This window comes from Nelumbo lutea, chromosome 3 (assembly GCF_056320005.1).
Source record: "Nelumbo lutea isolate HS-2025 chromosome 3, American lotus-T2T, whole genome shotgun sequence".
Lineage (NCBI taxonomy): Eukaryota > Viridiplantae > Streptophyta > Magnoliopsida > Proteales > Nelumbonaceae > Nelumbo > Nelumbo lutea.
In genome coordinates, this window is record NC_142686.1 from 22,620,618 (window position 1) to 22,643,712 (window position 23,095).

The following is a 23,095-nucleotide window of genomic DNA, read 5'->3' on the forward strand; positions in this document are numbered from 1 at the left end:
GCTACAAAGTGATTTCCTTTTCTTTTGGTTGGGTGCCTCGTACTGCAAATGAGGTGGTCCACAATCCAACTACCTGAGTCAGATGTGCTCTGTTGTGACTCTCTTAGTAGGGAGGTTTAATGCTTGAATTTGTTTCTTTTCTTTGTTTTTGTTTTTTTTCCTTTTTGTTCTGTTCTTGTTTGTTTTTATATCTGCTTTTCTGTTGGCAGGATGTATTGCTGTTGTTCCTGTTTTGAATGAATTATCATTTCTACCAAAAAAAAGCTTCAAAGTGATTTCTTGGACCCATTGGACTGGACAGTGAAGCCCCTACGGGCCCGGTCCATTCAATGCTACCAGCAAAATTATGGCCCAAATCCAAGCATGTACCGGTAAGTTTACTATATCAGCGTTCAGATTCGATTATAACAATACCAATTGAACGGTCCAGAATCTGAAGTTCCTGTAGTTTCATGAAGTCAAAAGAAAAGTTTCTACTCGTAATTCTGGACCAATCATATTACACCACATGTCATCTAGAAGCGTGGCTCCCACATCTTGGAATTACGTGGTGTATTGTGATTGGCCCAGTATTCTCCAGTTCCGCTGGGCAAAAAAAACGAACAGGGACCAGGACTCGAGGGAATGAGGGAAGCGATGCAGCCACTTGCCACTCGCCACCACCTCTTGGTGTTCAGAAGCAAACAAACACCAGTTCTGGTTGATATTTTTCGTTTCATCGGAGAAGAGAATTGTTGGTTCAGAGATCAGACACCGAAGGTTGGGTGAGAGAGACAGAGAGTGGCCATGGAGACCGCCATTTCTGGGAGAATCGCTCTTTCTCCTAATCACGTCTTTAGCTCTACTAAACCAGGTTTCTAGCTCCCCCCATCTATTCTTCTTCCTTCCTTCACTTGTTCAATTAGAAATTTCATTTATTTCTGGTTCATTTATACTGAGAGAAAATTTCGATGTTTAGGAATGTTGATTGAGTCATTACTTTGATCTTATCTTCAATTTGTTTCGCAATTCAATACCATCTTTTTCTCTTGAGCATCTGTACGTCCTGCCATTACCTATTTTTTCCCCCATTCTGTATTCAGACCTCTAGTTAGTTTTTTTATTTTTTTATACGTCATTTAATCCTTAAATTTTGTCAAGCTGGTTTTGATAAAAAAAACAGGTTTATTGAATTTACTGTTTGTATTGAGTGTAGTTGACACTTATTTATAGAACTTCTGTGATTTTATATTTTTGCAAGCCAAAGTGCATCTAACTCGATTGTTTTCGTATAAGATATAAGCTTCAAATTGTAGCGGCCTTTATTGTTAATAGCGACTATTTGACAAACTGAAGAGAGTGATTTCTGGAGGGGGACGCTGAACGGACTGGAAATCAAGGATAATAAGAGCCTGAATTAATTTTTGGTAGCATCATTAGGCTTGGTTTGGTTTAATAATCTAAAATTAGATAACAATATTGATATTTGTTAACTTTCGTCATGCAGTTTGTAATTTCCACGAGTTCTAAATGCAGTTGTATTATGATTTTAACTTCAGAGGGAAAAATTTTCTCTCGAGTTTACTTGATGTAAAATCCATTAAAGAATATTGGTCCCAGCTATCTGGGGTCTTGGGAGAAGTGGACTGAATACGAACCTAACCAAGCAATGGTCCCTATGGAGTTTATTTGCTGTAAAATTCTTATTTGCGGTTGATGTATCATTATGAAATGGCTTACAATACTTTATTCCAAAACATAGGTATCTGGTTGTGAAATTAGGACAGTTGGACTAAATCCAGTAACCTGAGTCTGATCTTGAAAATCTGTTGGAAAATTAAATGGATTTTAACATAAAAACTCAGTTTATACTTATAAAAAAAAAAAAAAAAAGGAAATTCATACTATGCTTGTGGGATTCTCGGAGTGAAAATTGAGCACAGAAATGTTAAAAAAAGTGTTCTTTGGAAAATATCAAGGAAAACGAATGTGATAGAATTAGTGATATCAGGGAGAAGTTAAGAATAAAGTGGATAAAATGATTTTTTTTAAACTTTTTTTTTGGGTTGGGGGGGGGGGGCACAGACAGGTTGATATCGGTATTTCATTCTGTCAGTAAAAGATTTTGCAGTTTCTTGTGAAGACAACATACTTGCATAGATTTGGAACTGTTTGAATTTGTTTGGTTAATTGTTTATCACTATTTTAAAAGCGAGAAGTCCTGAGGTATGAGGCACAAGGCAAGGTACATGCCTGATTGAAGTTAGGCACCACTTTTGAAAAGGAAATAAAAGAAGTTGTACAAATTTATTATATAATAATTTGCAAATCTAAGTTCTGGAAAAATAAAATATTTCAAAAAGCTTATTAGCTCAACTGGTTAGAACATTATGTTATTAGAAAGGTTCTATGCACACCTTTTAGAACACTGTTTTTGACTGACAATGAAAAATATTGTGCAGAGATTTCTTATTGGTGGTTATGATTTTTATTTTCACTCTTGTTGGCTGGAGCACCTCGTATACATCCTATTTGCTTGTAACAATTGAAAACACCATTCATTCTAAGGTCAAAAATAGCATTACTGATAATAATTCCTGGATTTGGTTATGCAACTTTTGTTAAGACATGATTATTTGATTACCGTATGTACTGAATATTTTTATTTTGTTTATATGTAAATTTGAAATATTTGCTAGATCCTTGTCCTGTTAGAAAGCTTTATTAAGAATTGCTGAATCTTGTATTATACTATTATGTATATATTAATACATCTAACATACCATTTGTCAGGCTATCTTCTCTTACCAAGAAGAAGATTTAGCACAAAGAACAAAAACATATCTTATTTAGCAGTGAAAATATATTAGCACAACACCTTTCCCCCTTTAGAAAAAAGATTTTACATCTAAAAGAAAATGAAACATTGTTTTCAGAAAGAAACTGAAATTGACAGTAATTATCCCCTTTGTAAAACAATGCTAAAATTTGTTTATATAGTTGTGTATTAACTCTTTCTTTGTGATTAGATATTCATTTAGCATTTGATTAACTGATACAAAAAATTTATTTTGACAAAAATGGTTGTTTATACTGTCTAAGGGTTTAATCTTGTGCCACCATTATCTTTCTTTTTGGATAAGATTTTGGATTATCAAGTAGAAACTATATTAGAGAATATGTGCTACTTAGAAATAGTGTTTACTTCACAGTGATGTCAATTTGTATTGTTGAATAACAAACAAGATTAGAGAACTTTTGACTTCAGTCTCATTTTGTACATGAGTAAGGTGGAGTTTTACATAAATACCCATATGTTCTCTGTGTAGTTTGTTCATGGCTTTTATGGCCTTTATTGTCTCATATATTTAATAATAATTCTTTACATTTCAGAAAAAGAAAAAAAAAACTATGCAACAGATGTCTGTTGTTCGTCTATGTGCTTTCCATGCAATTTGCTTACTTTGTTGGATTGATGGCTTTAGCTCAATTGAATAGGAATGCTTGCTGATATTTAAGTGTTCAATGGCACCTCTTGCACATTAAACTGAAAACATCCTTGATCTTGTGTATTTCTATAGTGATACATCTTTTGCATGGAGATAACAAGCCTTCTATGGGAGTGGGACATGGATCCCAGACATTTGAATATACCAACAGAAATAGACATGATACACAGTTCATAACTCTAGAGGGAAAAGAGACTCTATGATATTAACTAAACTGGCATTCTTTACAATCAAGGGAGGACTGTGACTGAAGAGATGGAAACCATATTCATATGCTTTATACCAGATGCCTAAGGTGTCAATGTAGCTGAAAAAGTGAAAATAAAGATGATAACTGCAAGGTTGTACTCTCCAGGCCACCATCAAGATAGTATAGTCCACTAGGCTCAAGTTCTCCACCAATCCGCTTCCTTGCCTTTAAGTCTTAAAACATAATGAGAAGGATAGAATGTATGTGTTTTCAAGTCCTAGCCTCTTTATGGCAAAAAAAAAAAAAAGAAAGAAAGAGCTAGAGTTTAAGGTCTGTACTAATCCACCCCTCCAAAGAGTCTGTATAGCTGGGACTAGCATTGGGTAATGATCCTTAGTCTTTAATGTATGCAATGTTAAACATATCTGACTTAACTAGATTATCCTAGAAGGAAATATCTCTGAGTATATTTAAAGGGATGAATATATCTTATGCATGTTCAATTTTCTGCAGATGAATTTGCAAGTCAGTGTTAAAATTTTATCCAAGTTAACAATCAAAATTAGGGGGGGGGGATATAGTGTATGCTATTCCTTGGGCTTTTTCTCCTGAAGGCCATGGAAAATTGCAAAAAATGGTGGGTGATAGTGGAAATATATAGACCCTGAATGTTTCCTTTGATATGCCCATATCAATGCTACTGCATATATTCATTTGCCAATGCTGCTCTATGTTTTTTAAAGAAACCTTCAAATGTTCCTTATCAGAAAAGGTAAAAGGAAAAAAGACAGGAAAATCGTAACCATGCTTTAACATCTTCTGCAATGTTGTTTTTTTTTTTCATTTTTTCTTTTTCTTTGGTGTGGAAATATAAGGGGGAAATTATTGATAAAAAAAATATAAGGGGGAAATTTACAAAATACGTTTTCTACTACATGAAAACCTGATGCTTATTTGTAGTTTTGTGGCATCAATTGGCTTCCCCTCCGTAGATGACCTTCAATGAATATATTCATAACTGTTTCTCACTGGTACCTGTTATGCATGATTTAGGGGATAAACACTCCCTCTATAAGGGACCATGTACAAATCGAGGCATTGTCATGTCAATGTCAGCTATGTGTCAGGGCAAAGGTGGTGGTTTGTTGGAGAGACCAACTATAGAGAAGGCTACACCTGGCCGTGAATCTAAGTTTGACTTGAGGTATAGATATGAATCTTTAGGTCAACCACCTTGATTTTTTTGTTTGTTTAACTATACAATATTAAAATATCTTATATTCCGAATCTTGGCGAGATACATTTCAATCATAAATAATGATTATGCATTATAGATTGACCTGTATGCTATCAGTTCCAGTTAGGGCATTCTATTTGTTTAAATTCACTGAAAACCCAACTTTACATTGGACACTAGATCAGGGAACACTAACTTGGATTTTCAGAGCAATAATAATTAAACAAAGATCAGGATATGAGAACTGGGCAAATGAAGAAATCTATGTGCATTTGCTTCCATGTAAAAGGGGTGGGAAACAAAGTTTATGATGTAAAAGAGTAGGGAGGAAACAGAAATATTTCAGACTAGAAAATCTCCACCCTTACTACTATGAAACAAATGGAGCCATTATGATGATAGCATCAGATACATAAACAAATAGGAAACACAGAAATCTGCTGAACTCACCAAAATAGCCGATGCTTTGCCTAGCCACCTTGATTAGACTGCTGATAGTATTATATGCAGTTCTATTGGGTTTGGTTGATAGGAGTAGGATTTATGAAACACTATGTACATTTATCTACATATTTCTGATGTGAAACACTCTATATTATTCTAGTACTGGTAAAAACATAGTGGTATATAGCAATGATTTTTACCTCAAGAATCCCTTCTTTAAGATAACATATAGTATCAAATATCCATCTCATGTTGATATTAGGTATCCTATCCTTGTTGAAAGATCTGATGCCCAAATGGGTACCATTCTCCTAAGACATCTCCGCAGATTCGTGGATATTAAATGTTATTGTTGCATTTGTTCCATCTTTGATGCAGAATTGTTGTAGTGAAGAACAGAGCATAAGAAAAAACAAAGGATCTAACAACTGATTATTGAAACCTGATTTTCAGGAAATCAAGGAAAACAGCTCCTCCTTATCGTGTAATATTGCATAATGACAACTACAACAAGCGAGAATATGTTGTTCAAGTTCTCATGAAGGTTATTCCTGCAATGACCCTTGACAACGCGGTCAATATCATGCAAGAGGCACACTATAATGGCCTGGCAGTGGTGATTATTTGTGCTCAAGTAGATGCTGAAGAACATTGCATGCAGCTGAGGGGCAATGGTCTCCTAAGTTCAATAGAACCTGCAAGTGGGGGGTGTTGAAGACTTGAAGGACTGTTCTCATTGTGGAGAATTATGTCTCTGCTTCTGCTTACCTCCATCTTCTTTTAAGTATTATAAATCTGCTTGTGTGTACATAACCTGAAAACATCCATGTTATATGAATCCTGATGTCATATCATCAGGTGTTAAGGCAAGGGAGGTGGACAATACGACATTGAGGACACTTTGTTTGTATAGTGATTAGTTTGGACTTTGGACTTGCTTTTGAGATTTGATAAACTGAATGGATTAAAGATGTAAGTAATGAATGAATCCTTGTCTTGAAAATTAGAGAATCGTGGGTGTTCCATCTTCAACCGTTCAGCATTCTGACTTTCTGAGGAGGGATGGTTTTAAGGTAAATGTGGACACGGTACTGGGTCTCAACTGCTTGGGATTGGTATTGTGGTCAGCGATGGTGGGTGTGTGGGTGCTTTACGGGTCAGTCTAAGCTATTGATCTGAGATTGATAGATTCATTATCGAAGGTGATGCACCGAAGGTTTCGACGTTCCTGTTGGACCCTTCCCTGGCTCCTCCTTGGCGGATTCAAAGCTTTGGGACGTTACTTACTCATGCTGACAGTGAGACATCCCACGGCAACAGATATCAGATATATTATCCATCCATAAAAACTCCAAAATTTTCAACATAAAAGGCAACAAATCACCCACGACCATGAGAAAAAGCAAGAGAATATAGGAATACGAGGACAGCCTCCACTTTGGGCAAAGATCCATCCTTCCCAAGATGCCAGAATCCAGATACATTGGGTAATGGCCTTTTCTGCTGAATTTGGCATTCCTTATTTCCTTTAACTGCAAAAAAGGAGATAAGTTCTTTAAAACAAGTAATGCCAAATACTCTCTTAAATTGCTCTGCATCTTTCACATGATGCCCACTAGACTAGAGTTGAAAAAGTATGCAAGAGTTTCAAGAAAACTTTGAAATATTTCCTTTTTCCTGATGAAATTACTGTTATCGGCTCTTCAGCTTTAGTGATCATAATACTGAAGACGATAATATTAATTCCCACCTCACTTAGCAATGCTCTAGCTTCAACAGTGTCCGCAACAACAAGAGTAAGAAGTAAGAACAACAAAATTTATTTATTTATTATGATGATGATGAATTGTGAATAAAAGGAGTATATTGCAAGCACGCACAATTAGCAAGCATCAGATATCATATAATTCAACTGTTGATGAGAAAGATTGGATACCAAACACTACAAAAAAGAACTCCACCTGAGAATTCAACCTGCATCAATAGATGGGTACAATATTGAGTTCACAATCTATATATAAACCATAAAAAACAATCCGTGCTTTTTTTTTTTTTTGAGTTCTTGCATTAGACAGGTTCTAAATAACTGTCTAGCTCTACAGCCTAACTTGCAATGCAGTGGTCGGGATGCCTAGGCCCTAGGACCAACATAATCAGTCAAAAAAAAAAAAAGTGAGTGAATCCTTGAAAGTCGGTCAATACAAAGAATGATTGATCCATGAATACTGAATAGGGTGGAATATAATTGATATGCATACAAAATAAAAACACATGCACAGACATGCATGCTACCATGGCGATACATCAATCAGTACATAAATACATAGAGTAAGAGATGGTCAAAGCATACATGATTCCACCAAGGACCACACCCAAAGGGTTTTCATCTGCAGCCAAACCAATTGTAGCTATCTGAAAAGCAACAAGTCGGTATAAACTTGAAAATAGTCATAAATCAAGTCTAGTTGTGATCAACATGATATAGTTAGGTGCATGGAGTTCTCTGTTCTACTGCCTACCTGACTCTTGTCACCCCACTCGCCAAAACATGTAATTGAAAATGCCTACAGAAAATAGGTTTGATGGTTACAACTTACATACTAGTCTTTCCAAGTCCTCCTGAGTCCTGAGTTTTGAAATAAACAATATATAGGAGTTCATACCTTTAAAAGATGGATGGGAAGATCGAAATGTGTGAGAAAGTGCTTCCTCTGTTTTTTCAAATCGTCTTCTATCTGGAAGAAAATAACATGATGGGAATTATTCAAAGAAAAAGTTAACAAAGTATAAGCTGGGGATGATAATAAGACAAGGAGGTAAAATATATGTTGTGGGAAAGACATGATATCAGAAAGACTTTGACATTACAATCCTCCTAAATTTTGGTAAAAGCCCACATGATTGACTTCTATGGTTGATTGGTTGAAGTTTTTCCAATATCATATGTTTTCGACAGCATAGTCGAATCCCTCCTTATCTATGCTATAGGCTCTTATTTAATTAAGCTAACCCATATTTTATTCATGAGTTAACAGCGAGGTTGGTATCTTGTTGTGCACGTAGTCTGTTGTGAAGTGAACACGGAGTGTGGGAACCTGCTTAGGTGACCAATCACAAGTGAACACCCAAGTATTCTGTAAACATGTCTGAATTTTGATGTGATGTGCAGGAATGGCAAGGGGCGGGATGGGGACGGAGGGCCTCTCCCCATCCCCGTTCCTGTGAAAATCTCCATTCCCGTTCCCACGGGGATTTTCATCCTTGCGGAGATCTTCATTCCCCATAGTTTTTTTATAATGTTAACCATTTTGTTTTTATTTTTTTATTTTATTTAAAGATATAAAAATAAAATAATTAAAGTTTACAATCCTATTACTTAAACATATTTAACCATATTTTTAAAAAATTTAATATATATATATATATATATATATATACATATATATTAGTGGGGATCCCATGGGGCAGGGATCAGGGTCCCCGCAGGGCGAGGAGTGCTCTCCCCACCCCTGCTAATAGGGATGAAAATTTCCCCATCTCCATCATTGGGGGAAAATCATCCCCATCTCCACTCCATTCGGGGCAGATGGATATCAGGGAAACAGAAAAAATTGCCATCCTTAATGATGTGGGTCCCATGTGTGCATGGGATCTGATGTGGGTCTATGTGTATAAACATTAGTATATTCACTTGTGATTAGTCACAACTAGATTCAGACAATTGTGTTTGCACCATATATAAGGCTCAATGATGGATTGTATATACTGGTTTATAGCTTACGACAAATGTGATACAACCTAATTGTTAATCTTCATATTTTTCTTTCAAAAGATTGAAAGAATGTTCAAATAAATATATGTTTGACATCAATGCTGCAAATACAACATCGTTTGCTGTTGATGTGTGGGTTGGAAGCACCGTTTTTTTTTAGAAAATGACATCTTTTTTTGTTTGGAAACGTTACAACCAGGTAATACGTTTCTTGGAGCAATAACAACGTTTTTTATTTAGTACCAATGCTCTAAGAAACGTTTCCTGGTGCTACGTCATGTCCTTGTCACTGCCACCTCATGTCCTTGTTGACAGCAACGAGTTGTAGCTCCAGGAAATGCCAAATTTGGTGTTGCTCCAAGCCACGCCTTCCTAATTTCCAAATTGTGGCTTAGAACACTATTTTGTATGAAAAATAGTTCCAAACAAACAGACATTTCCTAAAGAACCGTTTTTTCCAATGTGACGCTGATGTGTCACCATTTTCTAGAACAACGACATCAATGCCCAAACAAACACCAAATATGCAGCCTTGATGGAAAATTTACTTAAACCTCCCTTGTATTTTGGTCAATGCAAAAACCTCATTTCAGGTTTGAAATAAATATGCAAACATACCTATTTTTATTAGTTAACTTGATGGAAAATGTCCTTGTTATTGGATGAAGATTCATCGAATTACTCCAAAAAAAGGGTGATTCACTTTATTTTCAATGACTTTCATTGTTCATTTTATGAGATGGAACAATGAAAGGTTAGTTGGAATTGAAGAGATCACATTGGTTCCCCACATGCAAATTCATCGTGCATTGGGAATATCTCCTGTAATTGTCATGGGGAGATGTTCCCAATATACGGGTGGGAGGTGCTCTGAGGTCCCCTTTCAACAGAAATACCATACTTTAGCAATTAAAAGAAAAAATAATAATAATGTTGAGTGCATATTCTTAACACCCAAATGGTCATAATTTCAACAACTTAGTTATGGGACAATCAATAAAAAAAAGACAAAAAACAAAAGGATGCATTTATGTAATTATTTGAAACATGAAGGCTAAATTTGAAAAGAAAACAAATATATAAAATACAACATTTTGCACCATAGATATTTGTATACTCCAAACTGAACCTGAAAGATCTTTTAAAGCAAAAATAAACCAATTGCATTGTCATATTTTTGCATCAATACAAATGAAACTGCTCTACAAACAAATGGCATGTTCAACAATGTAAATGGTTTTGTTTTATTTTTGCTGATGTGGCAATTATTTTTGTTGGTTTTAAAAAAGAGAAAATTCATCTTTAATACCTAAACTTTGGGGGTGGTGTCAAATTAGTACGGGAACTTTCAAATGTATACTAGAAATATTCAAACTTTCAAAAAGTGTCAAGTTGGTTCAAAACTATTAAATGATTTCAAGTAAGGTATTGTCCAAAACCCACCATCACTTTATGAATTCTCTTAAACTCACCATAACTTTTTAAAACATCTAAAACTCACCATGTCAGTGAGATAAGAGTAATTTGACTAACAGGCATCGCTATTTTACTATTTTACCCTTTATTATGTTCGATACATTTTACTATTTAACCTAAATGTTTGATCCATCACGCATGAGTGTGAATATTAAAATATCAGGACACACGTGTTGGCATCGTTCTTTTGTGATTCTGAATTTTTCCATGCTCTCGCTTTCTGGTCATTTCACTATCGTACTCATCGTCGGTGTAGGTTTGCATCATCGAAGGCCAAAGAAAAGAAGAGAGAAATTGAGTGGTGGAGAGGAAAGGAGAGAATCCAGATCTGAGCTACATTGAGAACTCCGCCAGAAGATGATCGGAGAATTAGTTGTATTGCAAGAAGAGGGCGTGAAGACGAGAGCATCGTTCTCGTGTCAAGAACGGAATTAGACTCCCGTTCTTATACAAGTGAATTTTAGATGCACCCGTATAAGAACCGAAGAAGGAGGGTGTGAAGATGGGAGCATACATTCGTTGCTGAAGATCTGAGGAGGGTATACACATTTGGGATGGTGGGTGTAGTAGTAGTAAAATTTGTTCTTCTTTACCTCCACTTTCGTCTCCTCTTTAGTCCCCAGTTTCGCTTCTTCACCTTCTTTCTTCTCCTTCTCCCCTTCTCCCATTCCTCCGCTTCTTCACCATCTATTCATTGGGCGCTTAAGGGGAAAGGAAGGGCTTAAGGCAACCCCTAGGTTTTGAGGACGATCGATTAGACTCCAGAAAAAATGGGTGTAGGGAGTGGAAATGGGAAGCCAAGGCTACCAAACTGAATTGGGCTTCGAGTCGGACACGGGAAGCATGAGAGTTGGGTTCAGTGGCCCTCTAAGTGGCCCTTTGACTAGCAACAAGAGAAGCGGCAATAGACGGCTGGAGACCAAGTTCAACAAGGGCGATTCATAATTTAAGGGCAGTTTGGTCATGAAACTTGCATTGAGGTTGATGTGGACAATTTAGTTTAATGAACTTTAACAGTATTCTAAATAAATTTCTTAAACAACTCTTATGATTTACCTAATTGAATAAGTGTGTCCTTAACGTTAAAATTGACTAATACTACCCTTATTATTTCTGACAATTGACTAATCCTTCCTGTCATTAACGTGTGTTAACGGAGATATGAAAAAGATTATTTTACCCTCCCTCTCGTTCTGTTTGCCGAAAATTCTTTCCGTTACAACCAAAACTATAGATCTCTCAGAACCGCCGCTCCTCTCCGACACTCTTCTCCGGAATCGCCGCTCTTCTCCGGAACTGTAGAGGTTGGCGCCCCTCTTGTTCTCTTCGAAACCGCTGCAACCGCCGCTCTTCTCAGGCACACAACCAGAATCAGACTACCACCGGCAGCGCTCTGGCGTTGGTGCTGAGTATACAACACCGGCAACTTTCTTGTGTTTTCCGACGTCGCCCCGACCTTATCTTCGTCCCCTTTCGACGGCCAACCTGTCTCCTCAAAAAAGGGTTACCCAAAAATCCTTCTTCACCTACGCAACCGTTATTTACGAGTTGTAGCTTGCTTCTTCAACTTTGCGAGCTCCTACCTAATCAAACCACTTCTCTTTATCTTTGCGAGCATGAACTTAAACCTATTAAAGTCATTCAAGGAGGATCTTCGCTTTTGCACAATCAACTAGAGGTGAGTTTTCTTGTTTCTATAAGCTTTGTAGTGGATTAAATTATGGGGGGAGGGATAATAAGCGGCAGAAAGAAAAGGAAGGAAAAGGGGTGCCCACATCCCAGAAAACGGGGACCGGTGAAGCTTCGTCGTGGATTAAATTTTGGGGGAGAAAAGACAACTCTCTTCGATCCAGTTTGGATTTTGGCCAAACTCAATGCGACCCTGATCGCTCAATGAACTCAGAGAGGTTTGTGGCTCCTGGAAAAGATTCCAAAATACGAGACCTTCACCGTTGAAAATCTTTGGACCGGCTCTTCGGTATCACCATCAGTGTTTTCTGCCGATACCACATCCCGTTCAGCCATCGGAGACCCCTTCAAGCGCTTCTTCTAAAGCACACCCATCCTACGAGTTCCGCATCAGGCAACTGGTTTGGGATCAAACCGTAGCTTTCACGTTAATCGGCTTCTGTATAAAGAGCGGGTTTTAGTCACCTGTAAATTCCACTTTGGAACATGGTAATCAAGGCATAGCTAGAAGGAGCTGAGACCTTGATTGGAACGCATCTCTAGTAACCCATATGGAACGACAATCAAGGCATAACCAGAAAGACAGAGAAGAAGAGCAAGCATTGCAGTTGTGGAGGTCAAAGGGATTTTTAGGAATGGAGGTAGAAAGGGTAGTTTCGGGATTTTTTATAAGGGGACCTGCAATCAAAGTTAGTTTAAAAAATCATAAGAGTAAGGGTACACTTAGAGGGCCACTGAATCCAAAGAGGGGGCCTACAATAAAAGGTAATCTAATTTTAGTGAGGCCGAGCTCAAACTTTGAGTTCAAGCTCAAGTCTCTAATTTGAATTGAGTTCGAGTTAGATGATACCTCGACTAATGAGAGAGGCCTCGGCTCGGCACCTAGGTCACTGAGGGAGATTTTGGCTCGACACCTCAACAATTGAGAGAGACATCAGGTCGGCACCTTGTAAACTAAAGGAGACCTTAGCTTGACATCTTGCCCGCTAGGTCAGCTCGACACTTCAGCAACTAAGGGAGACCTCACTTTGGAACATTGGCAATTGAGGGACTTACAATCAAAGGTAGTCAAGCTCGAACTTTCGAGCTTTTGACTCGAGCCAAGCTCGAGCTCAAGCTCAAGTCTCTAATTTGAATCGAGCTCAAGCATGATAGTTTATGAGTGAGCTCCTGCAATGTAGGCCCCCTCCACTAGTTTTTTCCTTAAAAAAAAACAAAATCATTGATAGCTAAACGAAATAATTGTTAACCGGGTTGTTTGGTAGTATATCCCTACCTGGCTTGTTTGGACCGAATCCGAACCTTATCATCTCAATGTGGCTAATGACTGTTTGGAATAGGGGTGTTAATTGGACTGAATTTGGTTCAATCCGATCCAATCCAATGTGTCCATTACAAATGGACCTGGTCCAATCCAGTGCAATGAATATTTTGAATCATTTTGGACTGGTGTTCAATTTGTTCAAATTCCTGTTAATTTAGATTGGTTTCAACTCAAACCTGGTCCATTGACACCTATGTTCTTATCTTCTATCAATGGACCAGATATTGGCTCAATCCAATATAAAATTATTATGAAAGTACCGGGTCCAATCCAATATGTCATATTGGTCCGTCCAAATGGATTTTAATTGGAGCCTAAAACCGGTCCATTGACACCCCTAGTTTGGACTCGTGTTGGGATCAGAATAATTTCTTTTAAACAAAAGTAGAAAATACGGAAAACAAAAAACTGAAAGGCTCCTGTTTCTTTCTCGTTCTCGCCGATTGCCCGCGTCCGCCGCTGCCGCTGCTGTTTCTTTCACCGTCAATCATCTGCCGCTGCCACCAAAAAAACGGTCCAATTTATTTCATGCTGACCACACCGAAGCAGATCGGTAAAACCCTCTGTACTTTTGTGTTCATCACATTTTATTTTACTCTGTAGAGTCCTTGCGCCGAAGCAAGGCACATCTATTCCCTCCTCAAATCCTCCCTCTGTCTCGCTTTCTCGCCCCTTGTGCACTTCCATCGCTGCCATGCTATTTCTTCCATCGGCCACCGACTGCTGCTGCAACCGAAGATCGGTGCAGCTTGATACTCACACTTACCGCGCCAAAGTAGATCGGTAAAACCCTCCATTTCTTCTTCTTCTTCTGGAATCACTTTGCTCGAACTTACATGTTAAGTAAAAACTTCTCACCAGAATCATTTCTTTCTATCATTAAATACCTTGGATGCTTACGTTCTCTAGTGGTCGTGCTGACATGTTTGAGTGCAGCATTGCCTCCCCACCAATCCCGATAAAACCCTTATCACCTTAGTGCTGTAATGTGGCACAAATTGGAGAAACTAGAACTATTATTTGGGATAAACTCTCTACAGTTGGAAGCTGCATGTCTCCGGAGCTTGAGCTATTTGCTCAAGACTGTTGAATTTTGTCATGTATATTGCTATGCAAATATTTACTTTATCTATTTATATTTAAAAATGTTGAATGGAATATTTTTATTGACTTGTTTGTGGAAAAAAGCATGCTCTGTAGATGTTACTCTAGTAGTTTTCTTTCAGTATCTTATTTGTTTGTCCAAACCAACATTTGGTCATTTCTAGTATGCCTAGTTATTCAAAGCAATTCAGAGATCAGGTAGTGATCATGGTTTCCAAACATTGATTGAATGATCAAGTATGATCATGGCCTAGTTATTCAAAACATTGATTTAATCACGGTTTAATCAGTAACCTAAAGATGTGGAGACTCTCGACAAATGAAGTCAGAAAAGATATTAGGAATTTGGTAACAGGATTGCAGGATTTTCAATAGTCCTTGGAATATATGGAAAACAATGCTCGTGATTTTTCCTTTCTGTTAGACTTTGTAGGACTGCTGTTTCATGTTTTTATCATACTTTCAACACAAGAAAATAAGGCAGAAGATCTTATGCAGAATAACTGGAATTCAGCTCCTTGTTTTGGGGCTGCATTTGTAATATGCTGTTCTATTTAATAAAATTTTACTTTATCTTTTCTCAGAAAAAAATATTATATGCTTGAATCCTTTTTTCTTGTGTTCAATGGCTGTATGTATTAGTGTTGTCAACATACTCTAGTGATGATTATTGAACATGATTCCTATTTATTTTTGTGTGTAAATCTATGTTCATTAAAGTCATTTCATTTTCAATTGTTTTCTTTTTATTTAATGCGTTTAACAATTGTGACCTTTTTATCATTTATAACAGAATAATCAAAGACCATGGAGGTTGGGCCTCAACATATTGATGTTGCCTCAGTCGATGCGGATGAATTGGCTAAAGCTATTGAGCTAGATAAAGGAAAATGCATTATTGATGACTTGCCTACAATGGAAGAGCAACAAGAAAGCATAGATGAAAATATAAAAAGAAAGTTTGAGGAAAGATGTGCCCTTATTCCGAAAGAGTATATCCCAAAAGTTGGTATGGTGTTTAAGACAGAAGAGGAGGCATACGATTTTTACAATAGATATGCAGGAATGTTGGGATTCATCACTCGAAAGTCTAATAGAAATATATGTCGGAGGACAGGTGAAGTGAATTATAGAAAATTTTGTTGTTCTAAACAGGGGAAACGTGAAGTAGATAAACGTAGACCTTGTGTTAGATGTCATCGGGCTGAGACAAGATGTGGTTGTATGGCAGAGATGAGGATAAGTCTTCGGGAAGATGGTTGCTTTCACGTTATTGTTTTTAATGAGACTCATAACCATATTATTGCAACCCCCACAAAAACACCCAAATTAAGATCTCAAAGAATGACATCTGAGGCACAAGCTGCACAAGTTAAACCAACGGACAATTCAAGGATAACTCCAAAAGCATCAATGGAATTGGAGGTTGGGCCTCACTCTATCCATAGGTTGGATTTTGAATCCAATGGTAATGAATGTCAACATATTGATGTTGTCTTACATGGAGCCGATGAATCGCCCAAGTCTGTTGAACTAGATAAGGGAGAAAGTATCGTTAATGATTTTCCAACAAAAGAGCAACAACAACAAAGCTTCGATGCAAGCATAAAAAGGAAGATCAAAGAAAGATGTGCCCTCATTCCTGAAGAGTGTACCCCAAAAGTTGGTATGATGTTTAAGACAGAAGAGGAGGCATACGATTTTTATAATAGATATGCTGGAATGTTGGGATTTACCACTCGAAAATCTAATAGAAATCTATGTCGTATGACTGGCAAAGTGAACTATAGAAAGTTTTGTTGTTCTAAACAAGGGAAGCGTGCAGTAGATAAACGTCGACCCAATGTCAAGCAGCCTAGGGTAGAGACAAGATGTGGTTGTATGGCGGAGATGAGGATAAGTATTCGGGAAGATGGTTTCTTTCATGTGATTGTTTTTAGTGAAATTCATAACCATATTATTGCAGCCCCTAGAAAATCACATACATTAAGATCTCGAAGAATAAACTCTGAAGCACAAGTTAAACAAGCTAAAATGGCAAATAATCTAGGGTTAGCTCTAAAGGCATCAATGGAATCGATAGCCAAGGAAGCTGGTGCGCATGAAAATGTTGAATCCACTTCTACAGATTTAAAGAATTACTTGCATTCATGTAGGACTGGGAATATGGAAAAGGGGGAAGCAGGTGCTATTCTACAATATTGTCAAGACATGCAGGAAAAGGACCCATCTTTTTCTTATGCCGTACAATTGGACCAAGATGAGCTAGTCACAAATATGTTTTGGGCAGATGCACATATGATAGTAGATTATGGTCACTTTGGTGATGTTTTGTGTTTTGACACAACATATAGAATCAACAATGAAAATCGACCATTTGCACTTTTTGTGGGGGTGAATAATCATAAGCAATCAATCATATTTGGTGCTGCATTTTTGTATGATGAAACTGTAGAAACTTTTGAGTGGTTGTTTAAGACTTTCATCAAAACAATGGGTGGGAAAAGGCCGAAGACAATTTTGACTGATGATGATGCATCTATAGCAAAGGCAATTGATTTGGTGTTGCCAGAATCACATCATCGACTATGTGTTTGGCATGTTTTCCAAAATGCCACAAAACACCTTAGTGGTGTATTTCAGAATTTTAAGACATTTTCCGAGGATCTTAGCAAATGTGTATTTGATTATGAAGAAGTGGATGAATTTGAAAATGCATGGGAAAGTATGATCAATAAGTACAATCTTCAAGAAAATGATTGGTTACAGAAGTTGTATGAGAAAAGATATAGATGGGCTCTAGTGTTTGGGCGGCACACATTTTCTGCTGATATAAGCACAACTCAAAGAAGTGAAAGTATGAATAGTTGTTTGAAAAAATATCTTAACATCAAGTATGATTTGTCAAGATTTCTTCGACATTTTGAAAGAGTGGTTGCTGATAGGCGGTATGAAGAGTTAAAAGCTGAATTTGCAACACAAAATATCCCCACATTAGCTGTACAAGTGGATATATTGAATTATGTTGCTCATATATATACTCCGCCAATATTTTCCATGTTTTATACTGAAGTACTGCAGCAACTAAATTGTAGTATTGATGAAGATCATGTTGTGTCTGAAACAATAACTGAATATGAAGTTAGTGTGTCTGGAAAAAGGAAACATATAGTTGCTTTTAATTCAGCAAATGATTTGGTCAACTGTAGTTGTAGAAAGTTTGAATTCATTGGAATCTTATGTGTGCATGCATTGAAAGTACTGAATCATAGACACATCAAGACAATCCCCTCGCATTATATATTAAGAAGATGGACTGTTGACGTGAAGGTGAAGGCTGTTGAATCATCATGTGGCTCTACTATAACTCTTGATGAAAGGGAGAAAGCAGCAATACGTTACAAGGAGATGAATCGTTTGCTTAACCAAGTAGCAGATAGAGCTGCATCTGTTGAAGATGCTTACAAGGTTGTTATGGAGAGTGCAAATAGGCTTTTGAAAGAAGTCACAGAATGTTTAAAACACACAAACTTTGAGAAGTCATTTGTTGCATCAAAGGTTATGGGAGCAGAAATTAATGATACCGTTAGCTCTATTTGCTCTCCTTCCACACATTTTGATGATATATGTAAAGATGCTGTTAGCAACAATATCAGTTCTACTGAAGGAGTGTCATCCACTGTAGTGAAAGGATTTAAAGACAAGGTGACAACTGTATGTTCTTCAAAGAGGCCAGCAGATGCTTTAGAAAAGACCATAACAAAGAGGACAAAATGGAAGAATAACCAATCTGTTGATGAATGTTCTACCCAACAGCCTACACAGGTATTGTTTTAAATTTATACGGTTATACCCCTATAATTTACTTTTACTATATTCTTTGTCATTGATAATTAAATTGTAATGATTTGGGAATGTGGAGATGGAGGCAATTTAAATCATGTCCCTAAAAGGAAGACAAAAAGGACAAGGGCACAGAATTTTGAGCAGCCTCTTTCATCCACACAGGTATTGCTTGATCAAATATGTTTAAACTATGCATTTTGTATTTTTGATATTAAAATTATAATTCTTTATATTGTAGGAATCAAACGAACAACAACACACATCTCATACATTTGGTTTGAATTCAATTACCTTCAACATTGGTTTGCATAGTGTTCGTACCATACCTTCACTTCACCTAGTTCTTTCAAACTATTATAATAAATGTATTTCTTATATATTCTAGTACATTTTTTGGTGCAGCCACAAAATTATTTGTTCCATGGACAGCCCAACTCCTTCGACACTGATCATAACATGTCTCAATCATTACAGGTGAGTGGTGCATATATGTTTTTAAGACTGCCCTAGATAATTTTCTTTGTACTTGTGATTTGTTCTGTGTTTTTGGGTCTCAATAGTTGTTAATGCATGTGCTTCCACATAGACACAATTACATGCAAGTGTTTCCAAAGAATCCATTCACATTGAATCTCATGTGAGCCAGGTGATGATTTCTACATACAAAAGAATTTTATTTCCAAATTTTCTTATGCATGAATGAAGTAAGATAATTTTGTTTTGCAGGAATCATCAAGGAAGACTCGTAGCATTTCAGAAGATGTAGTAAAATTTTGAACCTGAACCCTTTTCTCTGGTATTATTTATTCCTTGCACATGCTAAATATGTCCTAGAAATCAATGTTTAGTCTCGTGAAGGAGATGTGCCATTTTTTTTGTTACCTGAGAAAGACTGTTCTGTTTCTGACTCTCTCACCCCTCAAATCACGTTTGGTGTGGTGACTGTGGTCTGGGTTGTTCATATGGAAAATGAAAAGGAAATAGAATGTACTGGCTACATGATTGAGATAGAATCAGGGAGGTGATACCTTATTTGGGTATCTGTTTCTTGAAATTTCTTTTCCTATTGCCCATCTTTCAATGAAATTGCCAAGCAGAACTTAATAAACTGTTTTTCCATTTTCACAACCAGTGTAGATGTTTTGGATCACTAATTTGAAATTTTCTAATGCTTTGTACAATGAGAAAGCAAAACCTAGGAAGCAGATACTAGATTTTGCTTGGTATAAAACATGGCCTATTGCAGAAAAGGTGGATGCTGGGATATATGAGGATGGTAAAGGATCAGAATATGAAAAGAGATTCCCAGAAAAAAAGAAAATGATGAGCAGATTTAAGCAAGGTAGTAGAAAAAGAAATTGAGGTTGGAAAAATATTGGGTCTGTTTCGTTTAGGGAGGGATGGAATATGCAAGAAAATATTTTTGAATTAGAGGGGTATGGTTGAAGGTTGATTGAGAGAATGGGGAGATGGGTTGAAGTCTGTAAAAGGTAAAGATTGAGGGTTGAAGGTTGGGAAGTGGGTTTGAGATATATGATGTGAGCCTGCAGTTCATTTTGATTTAGGTTCTTTGTGAGGGAGACACTTGGATCAAAGTAGTTTGGTTGGAAGTGTCTTAAGGGGATTTTTGACATTTGTTTTTCTTTTTCTTTTTTTTTCTTTTCACTTGTTTGTTGATACCTTAACCCCAAAAGTTGCATTTGCTTCTTTTTTTATTTAATGATTTTTTCTTTACTATCAAACAAATTTTGTTTTTGTTTTCACCACAGTGATGTGTGGCTCATTGTGACACTAGCAAGTGCACTAGCCGTTCAAGTAATAAAGTAGTGAGTGAAGTATCGTTCCCACGAGGATTTAGGAAACAATTACCAATACTAAATTGAGCACTTCTTATCTGATCAACAAATGAATCAAAACTTTAATGAAAGCTAAAAAAAAATCCTAAATTAAAATTTATCTAAATCATTGGCCCAATTGCCTTCAAATCAGGTTAGAAGAGTAAGCAGTAAATGTCAATCTCAGAATTCAGCAATCTATCAATTTGGATCATTCGAATAAATCATGATTGAGCCTTGGTTTGGTGAAACCCCAAGGTCATGAACAGCCTCTCTCAAGCGCATGTTCATCCTATGCATGAGTGACGGTTCTTCTATCTCTAGCAAGAACCTAATCCCCATGCATGCATTTCTTCAAACACTTCTAAGGCATCAATTCAAATCTGAATTGATCACCAACTGAATTGTGCAAGTTATCTCTAACCTTGCACTCAATTCAGTTCTTGAATAGTAGATCTGAATTCCTAGAGTCTCTCTCAAGCACTCTAGGAATTCCAAGCTGTAGATTAATTCGGCCAATCTGAAAATTGCAGATCTGAATTATCTTTCAAGCAATTCAGATCTTGCAATCTTAGATCTGAGAATTCAGATCTGAGTTTTGAAGGTTAGTTGGCCGAATTACTCTACAATAACACCTTTATTCAAGAAACTTCAAGTACAATTCATGACCATTTGAATGAATAAAAAAGAATTAGATTGCTGAACTGAAATTTTACAAGCTGAAATACATCAAGGAAGAATGGAAACAAGGAGAAAGAAGAAAGAAAATATAACAAAGAAACTGAATTCAAATCAAAAGAGAATGAAACTATAAATGATTTATTACAAAAGATCTTTGAATCACAAACCCTCAATTCGAACTCACCTTCTTCTTCTACCTTGCTTGTCTTGAACTTCCTTCAGCCCTTCTTTTTCTTCTTCCTTGCGCCTAGCCTTCTTCTCTTCTCTCAAGGTGGCCGAACCTCTAAGAGTGGGAGAGCCTTCCTCTCAAGCAATTGAACACCTCTCCCCCCTCCTAGAGGCCTCCTTATATAGTTTTTTCAAGGGGGCTCTTGCCCCTTCTTGAAGTCTCTAGAATTGGGTGTATTACACCCCTCATGAACCTTCTAGAGTGCTCCCTCCTTCTCTTCAAGAAACATCTAGGAGTTGCCGCCCCTAGCTCCCTTTGGGCTGCTATTTGGGCTACAACTTAGCTTGTTTTTGAGCTCAAGTGGGCTACACTCTAGGCTGTTATTTGGGCTAAAAATGGGCTGGGCCGAAATTTTCTTCTTGCTAGGCTTCTTCCCTTGGATTTTCCAAAGAGTTAGTTTGCACTTCTTGGGCCGAATAAAAACTCCCTTTCTCTCATGGCTGGGCCGGGCTGAACTTGATAAATTTTGGGCTTTCTTTTCTTGCTTTTGCCTTCTTTTTGTTGATTTGGCTCCCCCTGAAATCTTTCTTGCAATCAAGCTAAAATAGGGCAAAATCTAATTAAACCAGCATAAAATTTCATGCAAAAACCTCATAAAATATAGATAAATTGTAGGTTCATCACACAGCAATTAGTTGGATATCATACCTATATTTTGGTTTAAACAGGCATATGCACCTGCATGGTTTCATTATTAGTTCTGTTTGCAATGGTATTAATCCATATGAATGTGTTCCCGTGAAATTTAATTTTGGGTTTGAGTTGGCCAAACCCCAGTTATATTAGTCTTGTTTTTAATTACTACCTATTTAGGGGCTGCTGTCCATGGTATAAACTGTGCTTACAGCATATAAATTTAACTGAGACCCTAACTTTGGCTTTTAGGTCTACAGCATATACACTAGAGTAGTTGTCCATATTAAAGTCTTCATATGTCTCGGATGGAATATGAAATGCAAAATGAAAAAAAAATAGACACATTTACCATCTTGATTTACCCAAATACTTATCTTTTACACATACTACACAGTAACTCAAATATATATTAACATGAACTCTGGGTTTTCAGGATGAACATTTGTGGATTACGTGTAAGGCAGAGTCTAGCAACATGATCTCTCCAAAGAAGCAAAGACCCGATTAGTGGTTTACCTTGGGAGAATTTTTGGACATCTAGGCTCTCCAGACTTATCAGTTTGTTACATATTACGGGCAATACTGGTTTTCCTAATAGATAAGAGGCATCAACTCTGTAGAATTACTAGCTAGGAGTTCAGTGTAGTATGTATTATACTACTGGTTTTTTAGTTCTTTTATTAGTTAGCTACCCTTCATTAAATTTCTAAGTTGGTGCTTTTGGGAGGGTGAAGCAAAAGCTTTTTTTTAGGTAAAAGGAGGATCTGAATTCAAGCACATTTACAGCCATGTACAAAGTAGGTGACACAGTTAGGTTATGCTTGAAGAGGTCCTCGATTATCTTGTTTTGAAGTGTAGATGGATGGTCAGGACCAGTTCAGGTAGATAGATCTTTCCCATTCTTTCCTCATAATCTCTTATTCTTACTATTTTCCCTTTATCCAACAAACTTGTCATGTAAAGGGCAGTGTCAAGATATCTACAGAAAAGCCAACTCTATCTGTATCGGCAGGGGAATTTTTCTTTACTTAATGACCTCATTAGTTACTAAAAATTTCTTCAACCATATAAATCACAGCACTCAAGCATAATCAGCATGTAGCATGTAAGGCAGATAGGATAACCTTCCTTGTTATCTCAGTTT

The 23,095-nt window shown here is 36.9% G+C and overlaps 3 protein-coding genes across 15 annotated transcripts; 2 read left to right on the top strand and 1 right to left on the bottom strand.

Moving 5' to 3' along the window:
• The first annotated feature begins 209 nt into the window (after nucleotides 1-209).
• Nucleotides 210-6,362, top strand: LOC148863570 (ATP-dependent Clp protease adapter protein CLPS1, chloroplastic-like). Its single transcript, XM_088974233.1, has 3 exons — nucleotides 210-853; nucleotides 4,732-4,882; nucleotides 5,813-6,362. The coding sequence occupies exons 1-3, from the start codon at nucleotides 787-789 to the stop codon at nucleotides 6,072-6,074; spliced, it is 480 nt and encodes a 159-aa protein (XP_088830359.1). The 5' UTR covers nucleotides 210-786; the 3' UTR covers nucleotides 6,075-6,362.
• A 432-nt stretch (nucleotides 6,363-6,794) lies between these two features.
• Nucleotides 6,795-21,389, bottom strand: LOC148863571 (GDT1-like protein 5). 4 transcript variants are annotated; one of them, XR_016108891.1, is made up of 5 exons: nucleotides 21,271-21,389; nucleotides 8,023-8,094; nucleotides 7,879-7,923; nucleotides 7,710-7,771; nucleotides 6,795-6,891 (listed from the first exon to the last, which is right to left on the bottom strand). XR_016108891.1 is itself a non-coding variant. In XM_088974235.1 (5 exons), exons 1-5 carry the CDS (start codon nucleotides 11,273-11,275, stop codon nucleotides 6,888-6,890), a joined length of 258 nt encoding a protein of 85 aa, XP_088830361.1. In that variant the 5' UTR covers nucleotides 11,276-11,404; the 3' UTR covers nucleotides 6,795-6,887. The 4 variants fall into 4 exon arrangements, 2 of the variants coding, with proteins under 2 accessions (XP_088830361.1, XP_088830360.1); XR_016108892.1 differs by lacking the exon at nucleotides 21,271-21,389 and adding an exon at nucleotides 11,788-11,923; XM_088974235.1 differs by lacking the exon at nucleotides 21,271-21,389 and adding an exon at nucleotides 11,201-11,404.
• Nucleotides 11,811-23,005, top strand: LOC148863572 (protein FAR1-RELATED SEQUENCE 5-like). 10 transcript variants are annotated; one of them, XR_016108883.1, is made up of 8 exons: nucleotides 11,811-12,285; nucleotides 15,518-18,549; nucleotides 18,647-18,732; nucleotides 18,809-18,883; nucleotides 18,973-19,044; nucleotides 19,157-19,216; nucleotides 19,297-19,366; nucleotides 22,385-22,891. XR_016108883.1 is itself a non-coding variant. In XM_088974231.1 (7 exons), exons 2-6 carry the CDS (start codon nucleotides 15,532-15,534, stop codon nucleotides 19,345-19,347), a joined length of 3,276 nt encoding a protein of 1,091 aa, XP_088830357.1. In that variant the 5' UTR covers nucleotides 14,025-14,173; nucleotides 15,518-15,531; the 3' UTR covers nucleotides 19,348-19,366; nucleotides 22,385-22,962. The 10 variants fall into 10 exon arrangements, 1 of the variants encoding a protein (XP_088830357.1); XR_016108885.1 differs by having other exon boundaries at nucleotides 19,131-19,216; nucleotides 22,385-22,403; XR_016108884.1 differs by lacking the exon at nucleotides 11,811-12,285 and adding an exon at nucleotides 13,951-14,403 and having other exon boundaries at nucleotides 22,385-23,005.
• The last annotated feature ends 90 nt before the right edge of the window (nucleotides 23,006-23,095 follow it).